General features: G+C 32.2%; 1 protein-coding gene and 1 pseudogene across 1 annotated transcript; one reads left to right on the top strand and one right to left on the bottom strand.

Annotated features, from left to right (window-relative positions):
- Positions 1-296: 296 nt before the first annotated feature.
- On the top strand, positions 297-3,008 carry LOC133289977 (uncharacterized). Its single transcript, XM_061488018.1, has 9 exons — positions 297-446; positions 1,368-1,447; positions 1,550-1,682; positions 1,777-1,823; positions 2,027-2,144; positions 2,270-2,452; positions 2,524-2,589; positions 2,673-2,821; positions 2,975-3,008. The coding sequence occupies exons 1-9, from the start codon at positions 297-299 to the stop codon at positions 3,006-3,008; spliced, it is 960 nt and encodes a 319-aa protein (XP_061344002.1).
- An 8,264-nt stretch (positions 3,009-11,272) lies between these two features.
- Positions 11,273-14,466, bottom strand: LOC133289976 (putative disease resistance RPP13-like protein 1; annotated as a pseudogene).
- Positions 14,467-20,972: the final 6,506 nt, after the last annotated feature.

Below are 20,972 nucleotides of genomic sequence, written 5' to 3'. Positions count from 1 at the left end.
TTTCGAAATTTTATTTTGAATTTTAACTTGAAATTTAAAATTTGATTTTTGAATTCTGAACGGTGACAGACAGCTCATTTAATGTTGAGCTACTTTATGCATTGGTTTTGTTAAAGAATTTAAAAAAGACATATGTTTTGTATTCTATACGAACGCTTTGGGACGTTTTGATTCGTTTTCCTTACTTTTTCTTTTTCTTTTTTTGCTGCTGCTGCTGCTGTCAAATATCAGCTGATACACGCATTGCTTCCTCAACTTCGGTTCTTGCTTCTCTATTTTTTCGTCTTACAAAAAACATGTTTTCAAAATATGATTTTCTGAAGGATGTGAATCCTGCCAAGGAGGACTGGAGGATTAAGGTGAAGGTGGTACGTGCTTGGAAAATTCCTAACTTTCGACGTATAGATTTTGATGATAATGTTGAAATGGTTTTATTGGATGAACAGGTAGTTGTCTGCATTTTTTAAATCTTCCATCTTTGCATTTTTTAAATCTTCCATCTTTGTTCCGATCATTTTAATTAACGTTATTGGTGTGAGTTGGCGGCTGCGTTCTTTTGTAAGGTGGTAGGATCCACGCCACTGTCAAAGGTTCTTTGCCGGTGCGGAAGAAAATCCATGAAGGAGAGTGCTATTTTATAAAAAAAAATTTGGAGTTGGATTCAATAGCGATGTGTTCAGGCCAACCAAGCATCAGTATCGTTTGTCTTTCATCTTGAGGACTGATGTTAAATCAATTGTTGATTCTGATATTTCTGCGAGTGAATTTGATTTTGTTGATTATGACATCATTGAGAAAGAAACGTCTGACTCTCCTTATTTAGTCGGTAATATACTTTTCCTTACTGTTATCCATTTTTTAATTATTGCAATTTTTTTTCACTAACTCTTTGCTGCACTCTTTTTTTTTTTTTTTGAGACGTCATTGGTTTAGCCTCAGGAATTGGGGAAGTTTGTGATCGTGTGGTTTCTGGTAGGAAGACGAAAATGGTAGTGTTGGAGCTTGACAACCTCAGATATTTAAATTTTTAAGTTAAATAAAATAATTTTGTCAAGCTCTGTCAGCTTATATTTTTCGTTTATTAACGTTGTGCTTGCTGCAACTCATGTGTAGGGGTCAAGAGCTGGAGTGCACTTTGTCGGAGCATTATGTGGATGAGGTGCAATATTTTTTGGCAAACAGCGACACTCCTCATAACGTCCTTATAGTCCAACTGGGAAGGATAAAATGCTTTAGGGGTATGTTTTTTTACAAACGAAACGTTATTTTAATTTTGGCTTTTGTAATCGATTTTTATCCACGTTATTTTAATTTTTTTTTGCTTCTGTATTCGGTTTTTATCTGATATTTTCAACTCGATAGGTAAGGTCGGGATAACAAATACAAAATATACAACAAGGATTGTTATGGATTTGAAGGTGCCAGATATCGTTGAGTTCAAAAAATGGTGTGTTCGATTTTCTTGCACTCATGTGACAATTTATAATCAATATCTGTGATGGTTTTATGAATATTTGCATTTATCGAATTATGAATTTTTGTTGTATAGTCTTTCGGCTGATGGTGTGGAAAGCAGTTTGAGGATGACTCAGTTGTCTACTCAGTCCTCCTATTCTTTTGAAAATGATTTTCTCAGGGAGACTAAAAAGAAATCTATTAGCGATGTGAAGCTTTGTGGTGAGGTAAATATTGAATTTTTATTTTTTTGCTTTTCTTGAATTATGTCAATTCTGTATGGATGATGTTTCTTGTTTACCTACTATGGCTATATTTAAGGTTACAACGTGCATCACGTACGGGACTATAAAAGCTATTGAGAGCAAGTACAACTAATGGTACAAGTCTTGCAAAAAATGTCCATTTTCTGTTTGTGAGGATTTTGAAAAGTGGCACTGTAAGAACTGCCAAAAACATTGGGAAGATTATTATCCGAGGTAATATATTGTTCATCGTTTATAATTCGTCTTTAATTCGTATCGTTAATTTTTTTTTGCAGATATAATTTTTTTGAAAACTCCTGATTTAGGGTTCAGGTCAGAGTTGTGGATAACACAGATTCTGCATCATTTCTTATGTTTGATCGCGACTGTGTGTCTTTGTTAGGAATGAGTGCTGATGAATTGTGCGAGCTGCATTTCAAGAGGGTTTGTATTATCATTGCTGTGTAATATTGAACGTGTACTTTTTGTCATTGTGTGCACTATGTCTGCGCTGTATTTGTTATTTATTTATTTTTCGGTTTAATTTTTTTTCATTTTCCTTTTTTTAGGGTGCGGATTTGGATCAGTTTCCAGAAGAGTTAAATATTCTAAATGAGAAGTCAATGTTGTTCAAGATAAATGTGAAGCAAAAGGATTTAAACTCATACAGTGAGCCCAAATATCAAGTTTCTAAAATTTGTATCAGTGAAGACATAATCTCAGCGTTCATTAAGTCTCTTATAGATCCAAGTGTATGCTGCTTATATATTTCTGTTGGATATCCATTGTTCTTATTCATTTTGTTGATTGTTGTATATCACAGGATGAAACAATTTTTGATAATGCACGCGAAAATAAAGTTGTAACGTCGGAACCAGAAAAGGCTGCGGTAACCCATTATTTGTATTTAGATTCATGTTATGAAAAAAAAAACGTAAGTACTTGACATACCTTTTTTTATATGAAAAAAAGGATGTTGAGAGTCAGACCTGTGATAGTGCTGACGTTGGTGATATCTCTCTGACGATGTTGACACCTGTGATCAATTCTCATGATTCCATTGCTGGAGAATTTAAATTTTCAGCTATTCGGATGGCGAAGAAAATAAAGCTTGAAAAAGAGTTACGTATTTTATAATTGATATTTTTATTTTTATTTCAGTGACATATATATATTTTTCCTTTTATTAATATAATATGCAACCCATGTCATTTGCTTACGCATGGTGAAAACACTGATAATTGATTTTTTTTTCCTTTATTTTTTTTAAATAGATTTGATGATGAAGCAGATGAGAACAACCCCTAGATTGAGCTACTGAAGCAGATGAGAATAATTGTGTTATTTTGTGTCTTGGGACAGGATGTTTATTACAACAAAATGTTGAATTGACATTTTTTCTTTGGAGTTGCGTTTTTTAAATGTTGACGTCATTTTTTTTTTAAATTGACATTTATGAAATATTCTAAATGTTGAGTTCAACGAAATCATAATGTTATGTGATGTTTATTGATATATTCGTCAGCGTTGTTTTTTGCAGTTAAATCCTATATTATTTATCTATGGCATCAAAATCTGGATTTTTATTAACCTTGATTCAATGAAATTCAACAAATTTCTATTTTTTCCCCATAAAAATCGCATTTATAACTACTAAAAACATCCAAACCTGCAATTTAAATTTAAATCTAGCAAAATAAAAAAATGGAATTAAAACTTTCGGTTATGAATTTAAAAAATTTAAAATTTGAATTTTTACTAACACCATTTTTGATATTCCCTAAACCCTTTTTCCTTCTCTACATTTTCAACAACATTTTAAGTGGATTTCAAAAATTTACTTTTGTTTTCCATAAAAAAAATCGTACTAATCAACAAAATCTCAACCTACAAATTACGTACTTATTTTTAAAATTTAAAGTTTGCATTTTTTTAACCTTGATTCAGTGTAATTCAAGAATTTACGTTTTTTGAATTATAGAAATTTTTTCTAATTACTAGAAAGAACCCAAGCTACGGTTTAAATGTATAAAAAAAAATTTGATTGAAAAATTTGTTCCTTATTTGAGCAGTTTAAAATTTGAAATTTTATTAACCTTGATTGAGTGGAATTCATTAAATTTCATATTTTTTCCATAAAAATCGCATTTATAAGTTATAATTACTAAAACCATCCAAACCTACAATTTAAATTTAAATCTAATAAAAGAAAAAAGTGGAATTCAAACTTTCGGTTCTGAATTTATAAAATTTAAAATTTAAATTTTTACTAACACCCTTTTTGATATTCCCTAAACCCTATTCCTTCTCTACATTTTCAACAAACATTTTCAGTGGATTTCAAAAATTTACTTTTGTTTTCCAGAAAAAAAAAATTCGTACTAATCAACAAAATCCCAACCTACAAATTACGTACTTATTTTTAAAATTTAAATTTTGTATTTTTTTTAACTTTGATTCATTGTAATTCAAAAAAATTCATTTTTTGAATAATAAAAATATTTTCTAATTACTCATAAGAACCCAAGCTACGGTTTAAATGTATAAAAATAATAATTTTGATTTAAACATTTGTTCCTTATTTGAACAGTTTAAAATTTGATTTTTTATTAACCTTGAATAATAATTCTGATTATTAACCTTGATTTTTTATTTGAACATTTGTTGTTTTCAAATAACACCCTTGAAATCCATCAAGATATTGATACTTGATGAAGATGGTTGCGTTACAAATAGCACCCTTAATATAGTTTACGAGGAAGTTCAAAGACTACTGTAGTATATATGGTTCTGTCTTCAAAGAGATAACATCGTTGTTTGGTACAGGTAAAGACAACAAAATTATGCAAGTCTCTTTTACTTATCTTTGTTGCCATTTGGTTCGGCGTTCGGTATTTTTTAACTGCTATTTTTTTATTGTCATGCATCAATATCAATTCATCACTGCTAATTTGTTATGACCGAGCAGGATTAGTATTTCATGCACAATAAGTACGTTGTTAGCTACTATTTTTGCACAAACATTTAGATTATTTCATGCACAATAAATTGTTGTATTGTTATACCAATTTTGATTTGTACTCACAAATTCATGTTTCTTTTTTGATATTCTTCATTCATAGATTATTTATGATTCATTTCAAAGATGGGGAAGCATCACGAGTGCATCACGGAATGAGTTTTATAACTTTTCAAAGTATAGGTTCGGCATCTTTTAATTTACCATCATGTCAAGCACAACATTTAGATATTTTTTGATCACATGCTGCATGTTTATGTTTATTATGCTTGGACTCTATTACAGACATATAATATTAGGTTGCAAATCCCTTCCCTATTCTATATTTTTTTTTTTTGGTAGACAACCCTATTCTATTCTGTATTTTAACTTTGTTGATTGTTGCTTTCTATTTTAATTTTGCGTGATTGATGATATGGATACTTGATGACAATGGTCGTGTTACAGATAGTACCCTTAATCATGAAATGCATGTATTTCTATAATAATTAATTATTTTTTACTCTCAAAGTCATGTTTCTTTTTCCACACTATTGTTTATAGAATATTTATCATTCATTTCTAATAGGAGGAAGCATCAAGAGTGAATCGTGGAATGAGTTTTATCACTTTTGCAAGTATAAGTTACGCATCTTTCTTCTTCTTTTTTCGGTAAACTGTTACGCATCTTTCTTAGTAGCTTGATGTCAAGCACAACGTTTGAATTTTTTTTATTAGAAATACATTATATTAAGTTGCAAATCACTTAGATATTTTGAATTTTAATTAAGTCTTTATTAATTTTTTTTTATTTTAGCATCATCGTGTTAATAATGCATGTTTTGTTACCTGCATATGTCAATATGTTTTATAGTGCAGCTCAGCATCGTTATTTAATTTGAGACTGAAGAAAGATATATCTTTTTTGTTTATTCCTACATCATGCTCTTATATTTTAACAAAAAATATTATTCATAATATTTATTTCTATTACATACTGATATAAAATGTTAATAGTTAAAAATGACAAAATGAGCTCGACCCGAAGGGCCGGCCCACCACACCAAACAAACCAATTTTTTTTCCGTGCATCGGCATGGGTAATTCACTAGTGTTTTATAATTAGATGCCTTTCTTATTTACATTAGCCTGTGCCTTTTATTATTTACTATGTTTTAATACTGATTTGCGGGCAAAGAATTTAAATATTACAAATTAAATAAGAAAATACGAAGAAAAAAAATTGACAGTTTAGAATCTATTTACAAATATATAGTAATTAGTCGCGCTCCATCTCGAATACGACTCGTCTGATAATAACATATGCACGATGAATTGCTTAGTCGCGCAACTTACCTAATAATAATATGTGACATAAAATTTTTAATAATTTTACATTAAAATTTTGAAATGACTTAAATATTGGAATTAATTATTTTTTTTATCCAGATACCTTTTTACATTTGCGTGTTGATAAATTCCCAAAAGAATAAAGTGGGATATTCTATAGCAGAGCTAGGCTAAACCAGAGATAAATTGCTTTATAGCACTACAAACACCTAACACACACCTCATACCACTAGGCTAAACCAGAGATATTTTTTTTTAATAAATTTTTGTTGTCTTATTTTTTTTTAACAGGCTAATAGGCTAAACTAGACATTTATTTTTTTGAAAATAAGTCAGGCCACATGCCGATAATTATATTCAGAACATGTAACAGGCTTGGTCAGGCTGATATATTTAAACACAGTCTTAGCCTTTTAAGTCCAAAGCTCGGCTCGACTGGGCCCGTTAACACTTGTAACACATTGACTCAGAATAGAGTGCATTGGTTTCTCCTGCTTTACAATCGGTACAATAATTTTTCCTCTCGGGACAGGATGGCGTAAGAAAATGAAGAGTAAATATTTTTTTGGGTTCCTGAAAAAATAAATATGATCCCCATTTTAGTCACTTACAAAAATAAATTAGTCTCGAGGTTTCTAAGAAATTTAAAATAGATCCATTTAGTTGTAATCGTGGTTCCTCACAAATTCAAAAAAAAACCCACCTTAGTCCCTCAAAGTCAAAAGGACTAAAATGGGTCCATTTTAAATTTCATAGGGACCGGATGACTAATTTATTTTTATAAGGAAATAAAGTGGGGACTGTGTTTTTTCTTAGGAATCCAAAAGAGTATTTACTCAAAAACTAATGAGAAATTTCCTTTAAAATTTAAAAATATAATAGAATGAAAAATAAAAAAATAGAATAAAAGTAAAAATAAAAGTAAGCAAGAAAAAACCAATACAATCTTTTGCAGTTTATTTTTAACTTGAATAGAGTTAATAACCCTTAAAAAATAAAATTTGAAATTTGAAAAATTTTCCATTTTATTTTTTTAGTAGAATGCCTTTTATTTATTTAACATCAAATAATTTGTAGAATTCACGTTACTCTTCGCAGTTATCATTATATTTGTATTTTTCATAAATAATCACGATTAGTTACATTAAATTGGGAAAAACACTGCAATATTTTTTTTAATAATTGTGTAGGTTTAGGGTATTAATGACAATGTTCAATAAAAAAATTTCTTTCTTTTTAAATTTTTGATTCGAAATTAATTAGAAATAATATTTAATAAAATTGATCTATTCTTTTCTTCGAGAGAATAAATTGATAGTTCAAAAATATAAATTGATAAAAATAAAAAATAATTTTTTCCGAGATACTATTTTTAAATATATATTATCTTTCATGGGAATAAAAATAAATTATATTATCAAATATAATATTTTCCTAAACACTTTTCGTAAAACACAGAAATAAAAAAAAAATTCTATCCAAAAGAACGGAATAATTATCATAAACAGGCTTCAATAATAAAAAGAATGAGAAAAATGACTTAAGATGCCATTAAAAGATACTATAGTAGTTTAATTGATGCATGTGAGCCAAGTAAATAAAGACGAGAGCACGTGTTCAATCTTTTCAAATAGCATAATTAAAAAAAAATTAAAGCCTTAATCTGATAATAGGGCTTTCCATCCTCAATTGTGATTGTGAGTGATAAGGAAAGAGTATTTCTTAGTTCTTTTTTGTCAGAATTTGTATGATGTAGTGGCACTAATTTGTATTTTAGCACAGCATATCACCCACAATTAGGGGTGCTAAACAAATCAGGGGTCTTTCAGAGATCTTTGGTTTGGCTCGTGAAAGCCTGAGCTTACATGTCTAAAATTGGTTGTTAGCACCAGGCTTGGACTTATATAAAAGCTCGTTTAATGAAAAGGCCTAAGGCTTCAATTCAAAAGCTCGGCCTTAAAACCTCTCAGGCTGACCTAGTATATTATTTTTTATTTATATTTTATATTTGTTATACTAATTGTAATAGCTCTCTCTTTCTCCTCAATCCATTTTATCTCATTTTATTACTTAAACAAACTTTTTGAATGATTTTGTTCTATATTATGTTGTTTGGATATAAATTGGATTTATAAATATTTATGGAATTACTAATGTTGTTGATTGTATATTCTGTTTGGATAAATTTTTGTTGTCTTATGTTTTTTAAGGGTTCGCTTTTTATGCAGTTATTGCAGATAAGTTATCTGCAGTAAGCCCAATACGACGTCGTTTTGGGGCAGAAATCATAGTGTTTTTGAAATTTTAATTTATTTCAGTATTATAATAGTCTTTATATTTATAATTTTTTAAGATTTTAATACCAAAACGACGTCGTTTTGGGAATAAATGCTGATAACTCATCTGCATTAACTGCAGAAATATTTTTCTTATTTTTTAAACAGGCTATTAAGCTAAATAAAGATTTTATTTTTTGTAAATAAGACAGGCCACATGCCGATAGTTATATTTATAACAGGTAACAGGCTTGGTCAGGCTGACACATTTAAACACAGACTTAGCCTTCTACGACCAAAGTTCAGCTCGGCTCGGCCTCTTAACACCCCTATCCACAATCCAAGGAGTTGCCAATCTTTGGGGGCTCAGTATTTAAGTAAAAGGATAGCTTTTACACGCACCCAATATCACATATTAGTCCTCGTGATATAAAAGAAAACTCCAAGCACTAAATAACATGGTGTGGAAAGGTATTCACGGCAGAAGCACAATAACATAGCATAATGGAGAAGACAGCTCTCACTCTAACCTTTCCTTCCACATAAACAGTCAAGACCACCAGGCTTCCTCAAAACACAACTGAAACTAGTAAATGAAAATTCAACACAAAAGCATTTTTAAAGTACCTTGCAAGGAACTAACCCAGCATCAACACGTTTTCACTGCTGCCAGCTTAGAACCATACATGATTTCTCAACCATCAAAGATCTTACTCCATTATTACATTTTTACATAACTTTCAAGTTGAAGTCAGCACATGAAGTATGTCCAAGCACACGTCTGCCTTAAATTGTTTAGCACGAGTTATACATCATGACACTACGACATAGTTCCATTTTAAAAGTAGCAAAATTGTTAACTAAATTTGGCTTGGCCATATAATGGATAGGTATTTACATAAGCCTACCATTTTCATTCCAGATGTAAATCATAAGCCTTGAAAAGTTCGTACTAATTGCCACATTAAATGGGATACACCTACAACTTATATCCACTCATTCTATTATGCCATGTAAGATTTATTACAAAATGAGGAGAAACAAAGCTGATCAACCAGGATTTGGCAGGTCAAAATTAAAGTCTCATCTACCTAAAGTTCAAGACACGACAATGAACAAGAAAGTACAAAGACACTGCATCTCCTATATACAAAAGTTACTTCAACAGAGATCTCATACTCCATAAACTTCAAAGTTTCTCTTAACGAGGTTCTTGAATTCTTCGATGTGCACACTTGATGTTCACTTGCTGTGCTGGCTTCTCAAAGTGCTTTGCAGGCGATGAAGAGAGGTGCATTTGGGTGCAGAGTAGAACTTCTTCCAGATACCAATGCCATTAGAACTTGTCAGCCAAGTAGACGAACTTCAGGACAATCTTACTCAGTACCTAAAAAAATAGTTAAAATGAGAATGTAACCATGTACTAAAAAAATATAATTTATTATTGATCACATCATATCAATGACACTGTGTCCTCTCAAGAGAGAACCAACTAAAAAGTAATGAGCATGCTATAGATTTAATTGATGGAATGTGTAACTCCACAAACAAAACTTGAGCAATTGTCTCAAATAATAAAGTAAATTACAGATAACATTAGGGATTCAAGGTTGTCCCAGCAATCAAGCCCAATCAGCAGAATAGTGAGACATAGAAAAGTGATATTTACCAATATCCTACATCTTAAATCCTAACCCCAAAAAAAAAAGTAACAAAGAAAAAAGCCTTTCGTGGTTCTTAGATAGTTAGATTCTTAATAACAGAATACTTGCAGGGAAGATCCACAGCAATGGGAATTTATACAACAAAATGGAATCACAAAGAGATCACAAAATCAAATCAACCTAGTGAACATCCACAGTGAAAGACTCATACAATTGAGTTAGCCATTACATTATCCACTCATGGTTTAGTAAATAGTAACAGCACCACCACTCTGATTTAAAAAACAACCATCACAAAAAAAAAATAAAAAATGCAGCAGAGCAAACGATCACTGACAAGATCACCACAGAAAAAAGTTAAACACATGAAAAGCAAAATAGGTGAGGGATCCGTACTAACTAATTCAGAGGCAAACCCACAAAGGAAAATAAAAATAAAAATAGAAATCCAATCTTTCTATTACTGTCCTCACAAAACAAAAACATGATTAATTACTGGTAATTGGATCACTAGTGATATAGAGAACTCCATCCATAGTCACCTGTATCAATGGAAAGAGATAGTTTAGCAGAGTGACCGTTGAGGTTGTTGCTTGCAAATATCAACAATTGCAGAGTGAGTGAGTGAGTGTCAAGCAACCTTGAGCTTCAAGATCACCAATGTATGAAGAGCACAGTGTCAGGTGCAACCAAATGAATTGCACATAAAACATAATGAGGGAGAGGTTCTCATAGCTCTAAGTTAACTGCACTTGCTTGCTCTGTTGCTTTGTGTAGCAATGCATTTGGTGGCCTTTACAACAACACACAGCATAGTGTTTTTTTAGACCAATACTTACATATATAAATTGTAGACACATTAATTTATTGGGGCATGGAGTATTCCTTCTGTTACTTGTTTGAATATTAAAAACAATATAACAAAGAATTTTATTATTATTATTATCTGAATGGGATTCGTTAATGGCCCTCGACATAGTGTCTTTGTAAAACTACGTTTTTAGCAAATTAAATATAATAACTATTCACATATTGCAATAAAAATAAAAAAATAAAAATAAAAAGCGAGTCATAGCAGGATCTCAAATAGCTAGTGTCATGGAATTCTTAGGACAAGTCACAAACCACGTGGCACTGTTCCAACATGAAATATAGAATCTTATCTCATTTCTTTTTTCAAAAATATAAAAAATAAAAATTACAAAAGTTTGACAGGTAAAGCACTGAATATAAACAGATGCAAAAATGTGGCACACCTGCATATCCAAACATCTCATTCAGCAACTAGAAAAATTTCACAGAAGGGATGTGACGAATTTTATGCCAATGCTCTCCTCCTTCTGAAAGCGCTGCTTAAGTAATGACAACCAACAATCCCTAAAGTAGAAAGGGAGTTAGGTAGACCCTCCTCTGGCAAGTACTCAACACAAGGGCAAAAACAAATATATAAGGTTTTGAGAGATTTGAGATGGGAAAATCCTCTGTCGTTAATTATTCTTAGCTCTGAACAACTCCATATACAGAGATGGTCAATATTGGGTGGCAGCAGATTCTCCTCCGGTAAGGACTCCACGTTTTCAAAGTCATCACTAACTATGAATTGTTTCAGAGAATGAAGTTTGGACAAACCCCACTCCTCTCTCCACTCCTCTCTCGAAGCAATCAGTTTGGGGCATCTCCTTATTGCGAGGCTGCTCAGGCTGGAAGGCAAACCTCCCTCAGGAAACGATTCCAGCTCTGGACAATCATACAATTTGAGAGAATGAAGATTGGTGAACATGTCTAGTGCGAAAGCCCACTAGGAGGAAAAGTACCCCTTTGTAAAGTGTAGAGTGGGAAGAGGAATGTAGCTCAATTTCAAAGAGGAGACATTTGGAAGTTCACCAACCTCCAACACTTCAAGAGAGGTATTGTTCAATAGAATTTGCTTCAAGGAGGACTCAAAGTATCGAGTTCCACTAATGTCCACTTCTTTCAAGTTGGATGGCAATATATTGACTGAAATGTTTTCACATCCCTTTAGTCGTAACTTAACAATATTAGGAGCCTTGGGAAATGAAGCTTCCAACTCGTGGCATTCATGAATAGCTAATATTTGCAAAGAAGGAAGGTGTTGAGGCAGGGCATTTTTCAACTTGGGACAGTCGAATATGTAAAGCTCTTTAAGAGATGGGAAACCTTCACCATCTTCCAAACATAACCATTCCTTCCATCTGAGCATATCCCGAAATTCCAAGATTTCAAGAGACCTGAATGGATCAGTTGACAAATTATCACCGTAAAACTCTCTACCAATGATCTCTACTTAATCAAAGCCTAAAATAAAAAGCTCCTTGAGAGAGGGGAGCTGCCCAAGCCAATCTGGAAATCTTTTTCCACGATAGTATGTGATAGTGAGCCTATTCAGGTTGCTATGGAGTTGAAGCGCCTCCAAGACACGATAGTCATCGTTTTCTTCACTTCTGCCACCAAAGCTCAACCGTAATTCTTCTAAATGTTTCTTATCTTTCAAATTGGCTTCCGCTGCATCTGCGGGATCAGTCACATTTTCCAACCCTGAAATATAAAGTTCTCCTTGAAGATGGTTCAGTTTCGCCAACTCCTTAATATCAGATCCACTGTGCTCTCCCACAACAAAATCAGTCAGCGTCTGAAGATGGATTAGCCTTCCTATATGCGATATCAGATCCACTGTGCTCTCCCACAACAAAATCAGTCAGCGTCTGAAGATGGATTAGTCTTCCTATATGCTTTGGCATCTTCTTAATTGGTGTGACTTCCAGCTCAAGATGACGTAAATTGACTAGTTTGTAAAAATCAGATGGGAGCTCAGTCAAATAACTGCACCCAAACAATTTCATTGTCTGCAAATTATACAACATACAAATCGAATCAGGTAACCTTCAAGGAGAACTTTATATTTCAGGGTTGGAAAATGTGACTGATCGTGCAGATGCAGCGGAAGCCAATTTGAAAGATAAGAAACATTTAAAAGAATTACGGTTGAGCTTTGGTGGCAGAAGTGGAGAAAACGATGACTATCGTGTCTTGGAGGCGCTTCAACTACATAGCAACCTGAATAGGCTCACTATCACAGACTATCGTGGCAAAAGATTTCCAGATTGGCTTGGGCAGCTCCCCTCTCTCAAGGAGCTTTTTATTTCAGGCTTTGATGAAGTAGAGATCATTGGTAGAGAGTTTTACGGTGATAATTTATCAACTGATCCATTCAGGTCTCTTGAAATCTTGGAATTTCGAGATATGCTCATATGGAAGGAATGGTTATGTTTGGAAGATGGTGAAGGTTTCCCATCTCTTAAAGAGCTTTACATATTCGACTGTCCGAAGTTAAAAAATGCATTGCCTCAACACCTTCCTTTTTTGCAAATTGCCTATCTCATCAGCTAGCTTCTCCAAGAAATAACAATATGTGAATGATAACACCCGCAAATATTTTAGTGTTGAAAACATAACATTGTTGCATATCTTGAAGCCTGGGTCATCATCTTCCCTTATTTTTATATCTACCATCAGACTACGTAACCCCTTACACTTGTAAATTTGCTCTAATATTTTATCAACATCTTTTACTTCATCAGAGCACCACCAAATGTGACGTGTCTTTTCAGGGATATCTGGCACCCTATCACCCTCTATTCGTAAACAAAATTCTCCTGACACCGATTTTGCTAAATCATTGACAAGATCATGCATGACGAAGCAATCATCTCTACCTCCCGCTTGTTGGAAAAATGAAATTGAATACCCAACTCTTCTTCGCTTTCATCTGTTGGGTTGCATTTCAGCAAACCTTCTGCCATCCAAAGCCTGATTAATTCTTCCTTTATGAACCGGTAACCTTTGGGAAACAAGGAACAATAAGCAAAACAAATTGGATGGAAGGACATGGTAACTCAATCTCATTACCGGATTAATGTTATTTTTATCCGATAAAATCCACATATCAGACTTCAGTATCTTATTCCATACAAGGTGACAAGAAGCCTCGTACCTTGCGGGTAATAGCCTAGCCTTGAGCTTCTTCTTCAGTGCTGCATTAGTAGCAATCTCATCTAACAGTTGTTCTGTCTCATACGCAACATGTGTGAGTTCATCAAGCCACTTCTTCACCCGCGGGTTTTGGTACTGCTTTTTCTCTGCATCATCCAGCACTTGGCTGATAGAATTTAAGGTTATCTCAAGTTTCTTCAGCAGCCCAGCCTTACGTTCGCCTCCACGGAAGAAATCACTGGATGCCAACCCCTGCAAAGTCAGTTGAAAGAAAGACGAAAGAAATGCTTCTCCGATTAGCTCTGCCGCCATGACTTTCTGTGACCCAACCAACCTGAGATGGAATATTGAGCACAAACAAGGATCGATATGAGATGCTCTCAAGAAGATAAGATGGTAGGTTTAGGGTTTGTGATGGAGCGTTCCTTTGTGTTTGTGATGTAAGCCTATATTGACGAATGGCCACTGGTTTGATTTCTTCGCAATTATCACATTGAATAATAACAGTGCGCAATAATTTCTTCTACTTTTTACTTTTGCTACTGTGGAGGTATAAGATGCCAGTCAGAAATTTCATTGATGCTTTTTTGATGTGACGTTACGAAATATAATTAAAATAAAATTTAAAGGAAAATAAAAGTTACACCTTCCAGAGGAGAAAAAAATCTCATTCATCTATCGCTAAATTTTTTATTTTATTTTTCTCTCATAATTTTATAGATTTTTTATGGATTAATTTAAAATCCTGAACAGGTTCAAACTTAAAGTTTTAAAACTCTCTCAAAACTAATATTGAAAAAAATTAAATACATCCTCTCATCTTATTTGCTCAATTTTTATATGCTAATTAAACTACCATTATTTGATATTTACATCTAAATTTTAATGGTAAAAAAATTTATTTATTGCAATTTAATTAAATAATTACATAAATATGACAGTTTTTAAAATTTTTACAGATCTATTCTTTTTAACTCATTGGTCAAACCCAAGAGTAGGAATAAGAAGATGTTGATGCGTGGATGACTAGTATAGCTTTAGATATGTGAACAGCTGGTGCTTAATAATTTTGAATGTTTGTTAAAAATTATATTAAGTTTTACTGATTGAAAAAATTATATTAGGTTTTATTTTTTTATTAATATCATTTCATTTCTTTATTATTATTTTTATTGACTCTTGTAATTTTGAATGTTTTGTTAAATATTTATATGGTTTTTTAAAATCGTATAAATCTATATTGTCCTTTCAAATCTTATAAATTCTATTAAAATTTATAAGATTTTTTATCTCAAAAAAAATCTTTTAAAATCATAATTTAATACATCCCCTAAAGTTTATAAGCCCAAACCAAATTGAAATGTAAAAGATAAAAAAAAATTATTCACAAAGATCGCATGACATAAATTTTCATTACAATCACATGAAATAATATTCATAAAGATCACATGAAAATGCTCATAAAAATCACATTAAAATTTCATATACGTATATATACATGTAATTTGCACTTTCTTTACTAATAGAATTTTATTTTATATTTTAAATTTTAAATAAATATTTATTATTTGTTAAAATAACGTTAATCCTATTACTTTGAAAATTAATGTTACAAATTATGATCTCAGAATATGTTTTTAAATGAATAATATATATCGTAAATATATTATATTATTAAAAAATAAAAAATACATGTAATTAAGATAAATATTTTGACATGTCAAATTTTTTAGCCCCGACTAAAAATAAATTCTGAGTCCGCCAGTGCCACTATGCTAATTATAGGTACATGCTTGTTCTTTACATTGTCACTGACATTGTCTGAAAGTAAAAATTCGATTATTTTCTCTTTTTCTACATCTTTACCATACGTGCTGCTTGATGGATCTCCCAAAGATGAAGTTAGCAATCTTTCTGAGGGATTCCAAATAACTCCACCTTCCTGGCTAAGTAAACTACCAATATTTGATATTTACATCTAAATTTTAATATGTGAAACATAATTAATAGTTGGAGAAAATAAATTAAAGATTTGATTTAATGTCTGTTTTTTTTTTAAACATCAGTTAATATAAGAGTAAATACCATTTTTTGTCCTCAGCAAATTTCACGATGCCTATTTTAGTCTCTAGCAAATAAAAAGGCTCATCGTGGTCCCTAAGAAATTCAAAATGGACTTATTTAGTTGAAATCGTGGTCCCTCACAAATTTAAAAAAGACTCATATTAGTTCTCAAAAGGACTAAAATGGGTCCATTTTGAATTTTTTAGGACCATGATGGGTCTTTTTACTTGCTAGGGACTAAAACGGACTTCGTGAAATTTGCTGAGGACCAAAAAAATATTTACTCTTAATATAAATATATCCAACTCTTTGTAACGCTTCAGATAAACTTATAGAGTAACAACACATAATAAAAAAAAGATATATTTTTCTTATGTTGTAGGAAAGAAATTACCTTATGTTGCAGAAAAAAAAGTATCAGTGAAACCCACAGATAAGAGGAGAGAGAAAAAAGAGTGGTGGGACTCAACCTCTTTTTGTGTGTAGAAAAGTTATTTATCTCATGTAGAATGAGATAAACATAACCCTAAAAAAATACGCAGGTTTACATTAATTGAGTCAAATGAATTTAAGTCTTCTAGTTGTTTAATGGCCTATATGAAGTTGCAATTAACTTCCAAATTTTCTATTTAATTCTCTATCTACTATTTCCACTATATATGTTTGAAACTTCCAACAGCTCTAATTTTTTCTTCTCTATTTAAATCCACATCTACCATTTCATCTATCCTAATTTCCTATATATAAAATGTGATATAAGAATTACGATAAATATTTAGCTTAAATCTTTAATGTATTTTTCATTTTAAATTTTTGATTTGTTGCTTACTTTGATGGAATTAAAATTTACGTCTGTTTACCAAAAACATTATGTCCAAGTATTTATAGCTTATCCATTCTTATTAATTGAAAGTTCATATAATTAAGTTTAATTTGTTTTAAGTTTCATAATATCAAAATATATGTATACAAGTGTGGAACCAATGCACTCTATGAAAAGAATATAAAGGTCCAACGATTTCGATGATAACAAACATGGAAAGAAAGCTTCAAGGTGCAACCATAAAAAAGAAGTCTAAACAAGATCAAGACTCAAGCTTCAAGAGAAGTCTCTAAGTCCAAACTCAGAGTAATATACTGTAGGACTTGGGATTATTTGTAAATTGATTCTTTACAAGAACGAAGCTCAAAGTATTTTTTAAATACATGCATTAAATCATCGTTTGACATTCAAATACATTCTTAACATGAAAACATACTTTTCAATGTTCATAAAATGTTTAAACAATATTTGAAAATGATGTGAATCAAGAGAAAACCATTTTAAGGCGAAAACCAACCTTTCAACAAGTTGGTAATCGATTACCAAACAATGGTAATTGATTACCCTTCATGGTAACCGATTACCCACTCAATGGTAATCGATTACCTACTGTACAGAGACAAAAATAACGGCTCTAAAATGGCTAGTTTGCGAAAATGAGTAGGAAAAAGGCCATGGGGCCCTGTATAAATAGAGACTACTGTTCCCATTGATGGCACACACTTCTTGATCATTATTACTCATTAATTCTCATCTTATTTGCATTATTCTTGTCTTCTTGATCATAAATTCCTTTTGAGCTTTATTCTTGTAAGAGTGTCATATACCCTTGTTCTTCAACTTGTGTTATTTGTACTTTGAGAGTATTTAGCCAATATTAAACATCTTCCTTTGATTACTTGAGTAGCTAGAGGAGTGAACCCTACACACTTGAAAGGTCACCAAATTCCTAAGAAAATTTGGAGTGAAAAAGTGTAAGGCATCAAGAGCCCGAAGTCTTGAAAGATTGTAGTGGTTTGTCAAAATCAGTAGGAAAAAGGCCATGGGGCCCTCTATAAATAGAGACTACTGTTCCCATTGATGGCACACACTTCTTGATCATTATTACTCATTAATTCTCATCCTATTTGCATTATTCTTGTCTTCTTGATCATAAATTTCTTTTGAGCTGTATTCTTGTAAGAGTGTCATATACCCTTGTTCTTCAACTTGTGTTATTTGTACTTTGAGAGTACTTAGCCAATATTAAACACCTTCCTTTGATTACTTGAGTATCTAGGGGAGTGAACCCTACGCACTTGAAAGGTCACCAAATTCCTAAGAAAATTTGGAGTGAAAAAGTGTAAGGCATCAAGAGCCCGAAGTCCTGAAAGATTGTAGTGGTTTGTCAAGCACCCTCAAGCTTGATAGTTAATGAAAAGAATTGATCGAGCGACTTCAGTCTGGACGTAGGTCACGGTGGTGGTGACCGAACCAAGATACATCTAGTTTGCAATTTCTCTATCCTTAATCTCTTTATTTAAGTATTAAAATTGCATTTTAGATTGTCTTTATTTATTCAATTGCTTACTTTGTTGATCACTACACTTAGATTTTATCTTACTAAATCACTTCATTGAAGAAATAGTCTTTAAAATATAAAAGGAGGTACTTTGCGAAAAGAATTTGTAAAACTCAATTCACCTCCCCTCTTGAGTATTGAAGCCACTTGTCCAACAAGTGGTATCAGAGCTTGAACTCTTGTGTAAAGAGCTTAACCGCTTCAAGAGAAGGGATGGCTTCTTTGAACCATGATATGCCCCTTGAGGGATCTTCTAGTACTAGACCTCCTTTTTTCAATGGCGTCGATTATTCCTATTGAAGAGTCGAATGAAAATATTTCTTCAATCTAATGATTTAAGAGTATGGAGTGTAGTTGAAAAAGGGTATACACCACCTACCATAAAAAATGAGAAAGATGAAGATATTCCTAAAGATATAGATAATTACACCGAAGATGAAATTAAGAAAGGAAATTGGAATGCTAGAGCTCAAAACTTGATTACAAATACCTTAGGTCGTGATGAATACTTTCGTGTTTCAAATTGTAAGAATGTTAAGGAAATGTGAGATATTCTTCAAATAACCCATGAAGGAACTAGTGATGTTAAATTTACAAAATTAAATGCACTCACTAGAGAATTTGAAATGTTTGAGATTCATGAAAATGAAAGTATTCAAAGTATGCAAAAAAGATTCGCACACCTTGTCACTCATCTAAATGCTTTAGATAAATTTTTTACTAACCTTGAGTTAATTGCTAAGGTGATGAGAAGTGTGCACAATAGGGAATGGCAACCCAAGTTGACGGCTATTACGGAATCAAAAGATTTGAAAACGATGGATCTTGCAACTTTGTTCGGCAAACTCCAAGAGTATGAAATGGAGCTAACTAGAATAACCTTGAAGGAACAAGCCATCAAGAAAAGTAAGGGAATTGCCTTGAAAGCCTCAACACCAAACAAAGAGAAGGATGAGGAAAAAGAAGATGGAGATTCTGAAAATGGTCTTGATGATGATGAGATGAGTCTCTTCGTAAAGAAGTATGGAAAATTCTTCAAGAAGAATTTCTCAAAGAAATCCGCATTTCCTCCTAGAAAAAGATCTAAAGATGAAGGATCCTCACAACTCACCATCACTTGTTTTGAATGTGGAAAAACCGGTCACTACAAATTGGATTGTCCAAATGCTCAAAAGAAAGACAAATATGAAAAGAAGCAAGACAAGGATAGAAGGAACTTCAAGAAGGCTTATCTTGCTTGGGATGACGAATCTAGTTCTTCCGATGATGACTCCAAGGAAGAAGCAAACCTATGCCTCATGCAAGATGGGAGACCACCGGAGAAATCAAGCAAAGGAACTCAACATATATGTCTAATGGCAAATGAGGACAAAAATGAATCCGAAACCGAGGTAAACTCATCTTGTTCTACTATTTCTCCTTCATATGATGAGTTGTTTGACATGTTTGAAGAAATGCATAATGAAACACTAAAACATGTTAAAACTCTTAGAGCATCAAGAAAAACTATTAGTTCTTTGGAAAAACAAATTGCGTCTTTAGAAAAGGAAGTGAAAGATTTGAAAAATGAAAATGAAAATGAAACTCTCAAATTACTTGATGTTAGCACTAGTTGTATCAAATGCCTATCTTCAAATGATCATGCATCTTCATCATCATGTACTTCATGTAAAGATCTAAACAATGAAATTGATGATTTAAATGAAATTCTAAGCAAATTCACATGTGGAAGAGATAACTTAAATGTGTTGCTTGGTAAACAAAGATGCATGTTCAACAAATCCGGTTTAGGCTTTGACACTAGCACACAAGAAAAATCATATAAAAACTTTTTCATTTCTCCATCCTACATGACAAGTAGTCCATTCATTAAATGTTTTCATTGTGGTGGAAAAGGTCATAGTGCATCCACATGTAAAGTTAGAAAGAATGGTATTATTGGGCAAAAGAAAGTGTGGGTTCCTAAGGAAACTAAGCCCAAGACTAACACACAAGGACCCAACAAGGTTTGGGTACCAAAAATTAAATCTTGACTTTGTGATGTAGGTTTGTCACATGACGGGAGATATAACTAAATTCCAATCATTCACAAAGAAAGAGCATGGACATGTTTCCTATGGAGATAACAACAAAGGAAAGATTCTCGGTATTGGAAAATTTGGTAACTCTTCCTCCGTTTCTATAGAAAATATTTTACTTGTTGAGGGCCTTAGACATAACTTGCTTAGCATTAGTCAATTATGTGATAAAAATTATAAAATTATTTTCGACTCAACCTCTTGTAAAATTGAGAGTCTAATTGATGGGCAAGTTAAGTTTCTTGGTTAAGAGTGGATAACATTTATATGATAGACTTAGATGGTATGACTTTAAATGACGATAAATGTTTAATTAGTAAGGAAGATGACTCTTGGTTATGGCATAGAAGAATAGCACACATTGGCATGGGTCAATTAAGCAAATTGATTTCCGTAGACCTAGTGATTGGGTTACCAAAACTCAAATTTGAAAAGGATAAAGTTTGT

The sequence above is a fragment of the Gastrolobium bilobum genome, unplaced genomic scaffold, assembly GCF_033153095.1.
Source record: "Gastrolobium bilobum isolate Gb01-03AN ecotype WA unplaced genomic scaffold, APGP_CSIRO_Gbil_v1 utg37887, whole genome shotgun sequence".
Taxonomy (NCBI): domain Eukaryota; kingdom Viridiplantae; phylum Streptophyta; class Magnoliopsida; order Fabales; family Fabaceae; genus Gastrolobium; species Gastrolobium bilobum.
The sequence above is the reverse complement of the archived record's forward strand: the minus strand, read 5'-3'. Positions and strand labels throughout refer to the sequence as shown.

Coding starts and splice junctions, on each gene's coding strand:
- LOC133289977 (XM_061488018.1), top strand. CDS start 297: ATGTTTTCAAAATATGATTTTCTGAAGGATGTGAATCCTGCCAAGGAG. Junction 447..1,367: donor TGGTTTTATTGGATGAACAG/GTAGTTGTCTGC, acceptor TCGATAGGTAAG/GTCGGGATAACAAATACAAA. Junction 1,683..1,776: donor ATGTGAAGCTTTGTGGTGAG/GTAAATATTGAA, acceptor GCTATATTTAAG/GTTACAACGTGCATCACGTA.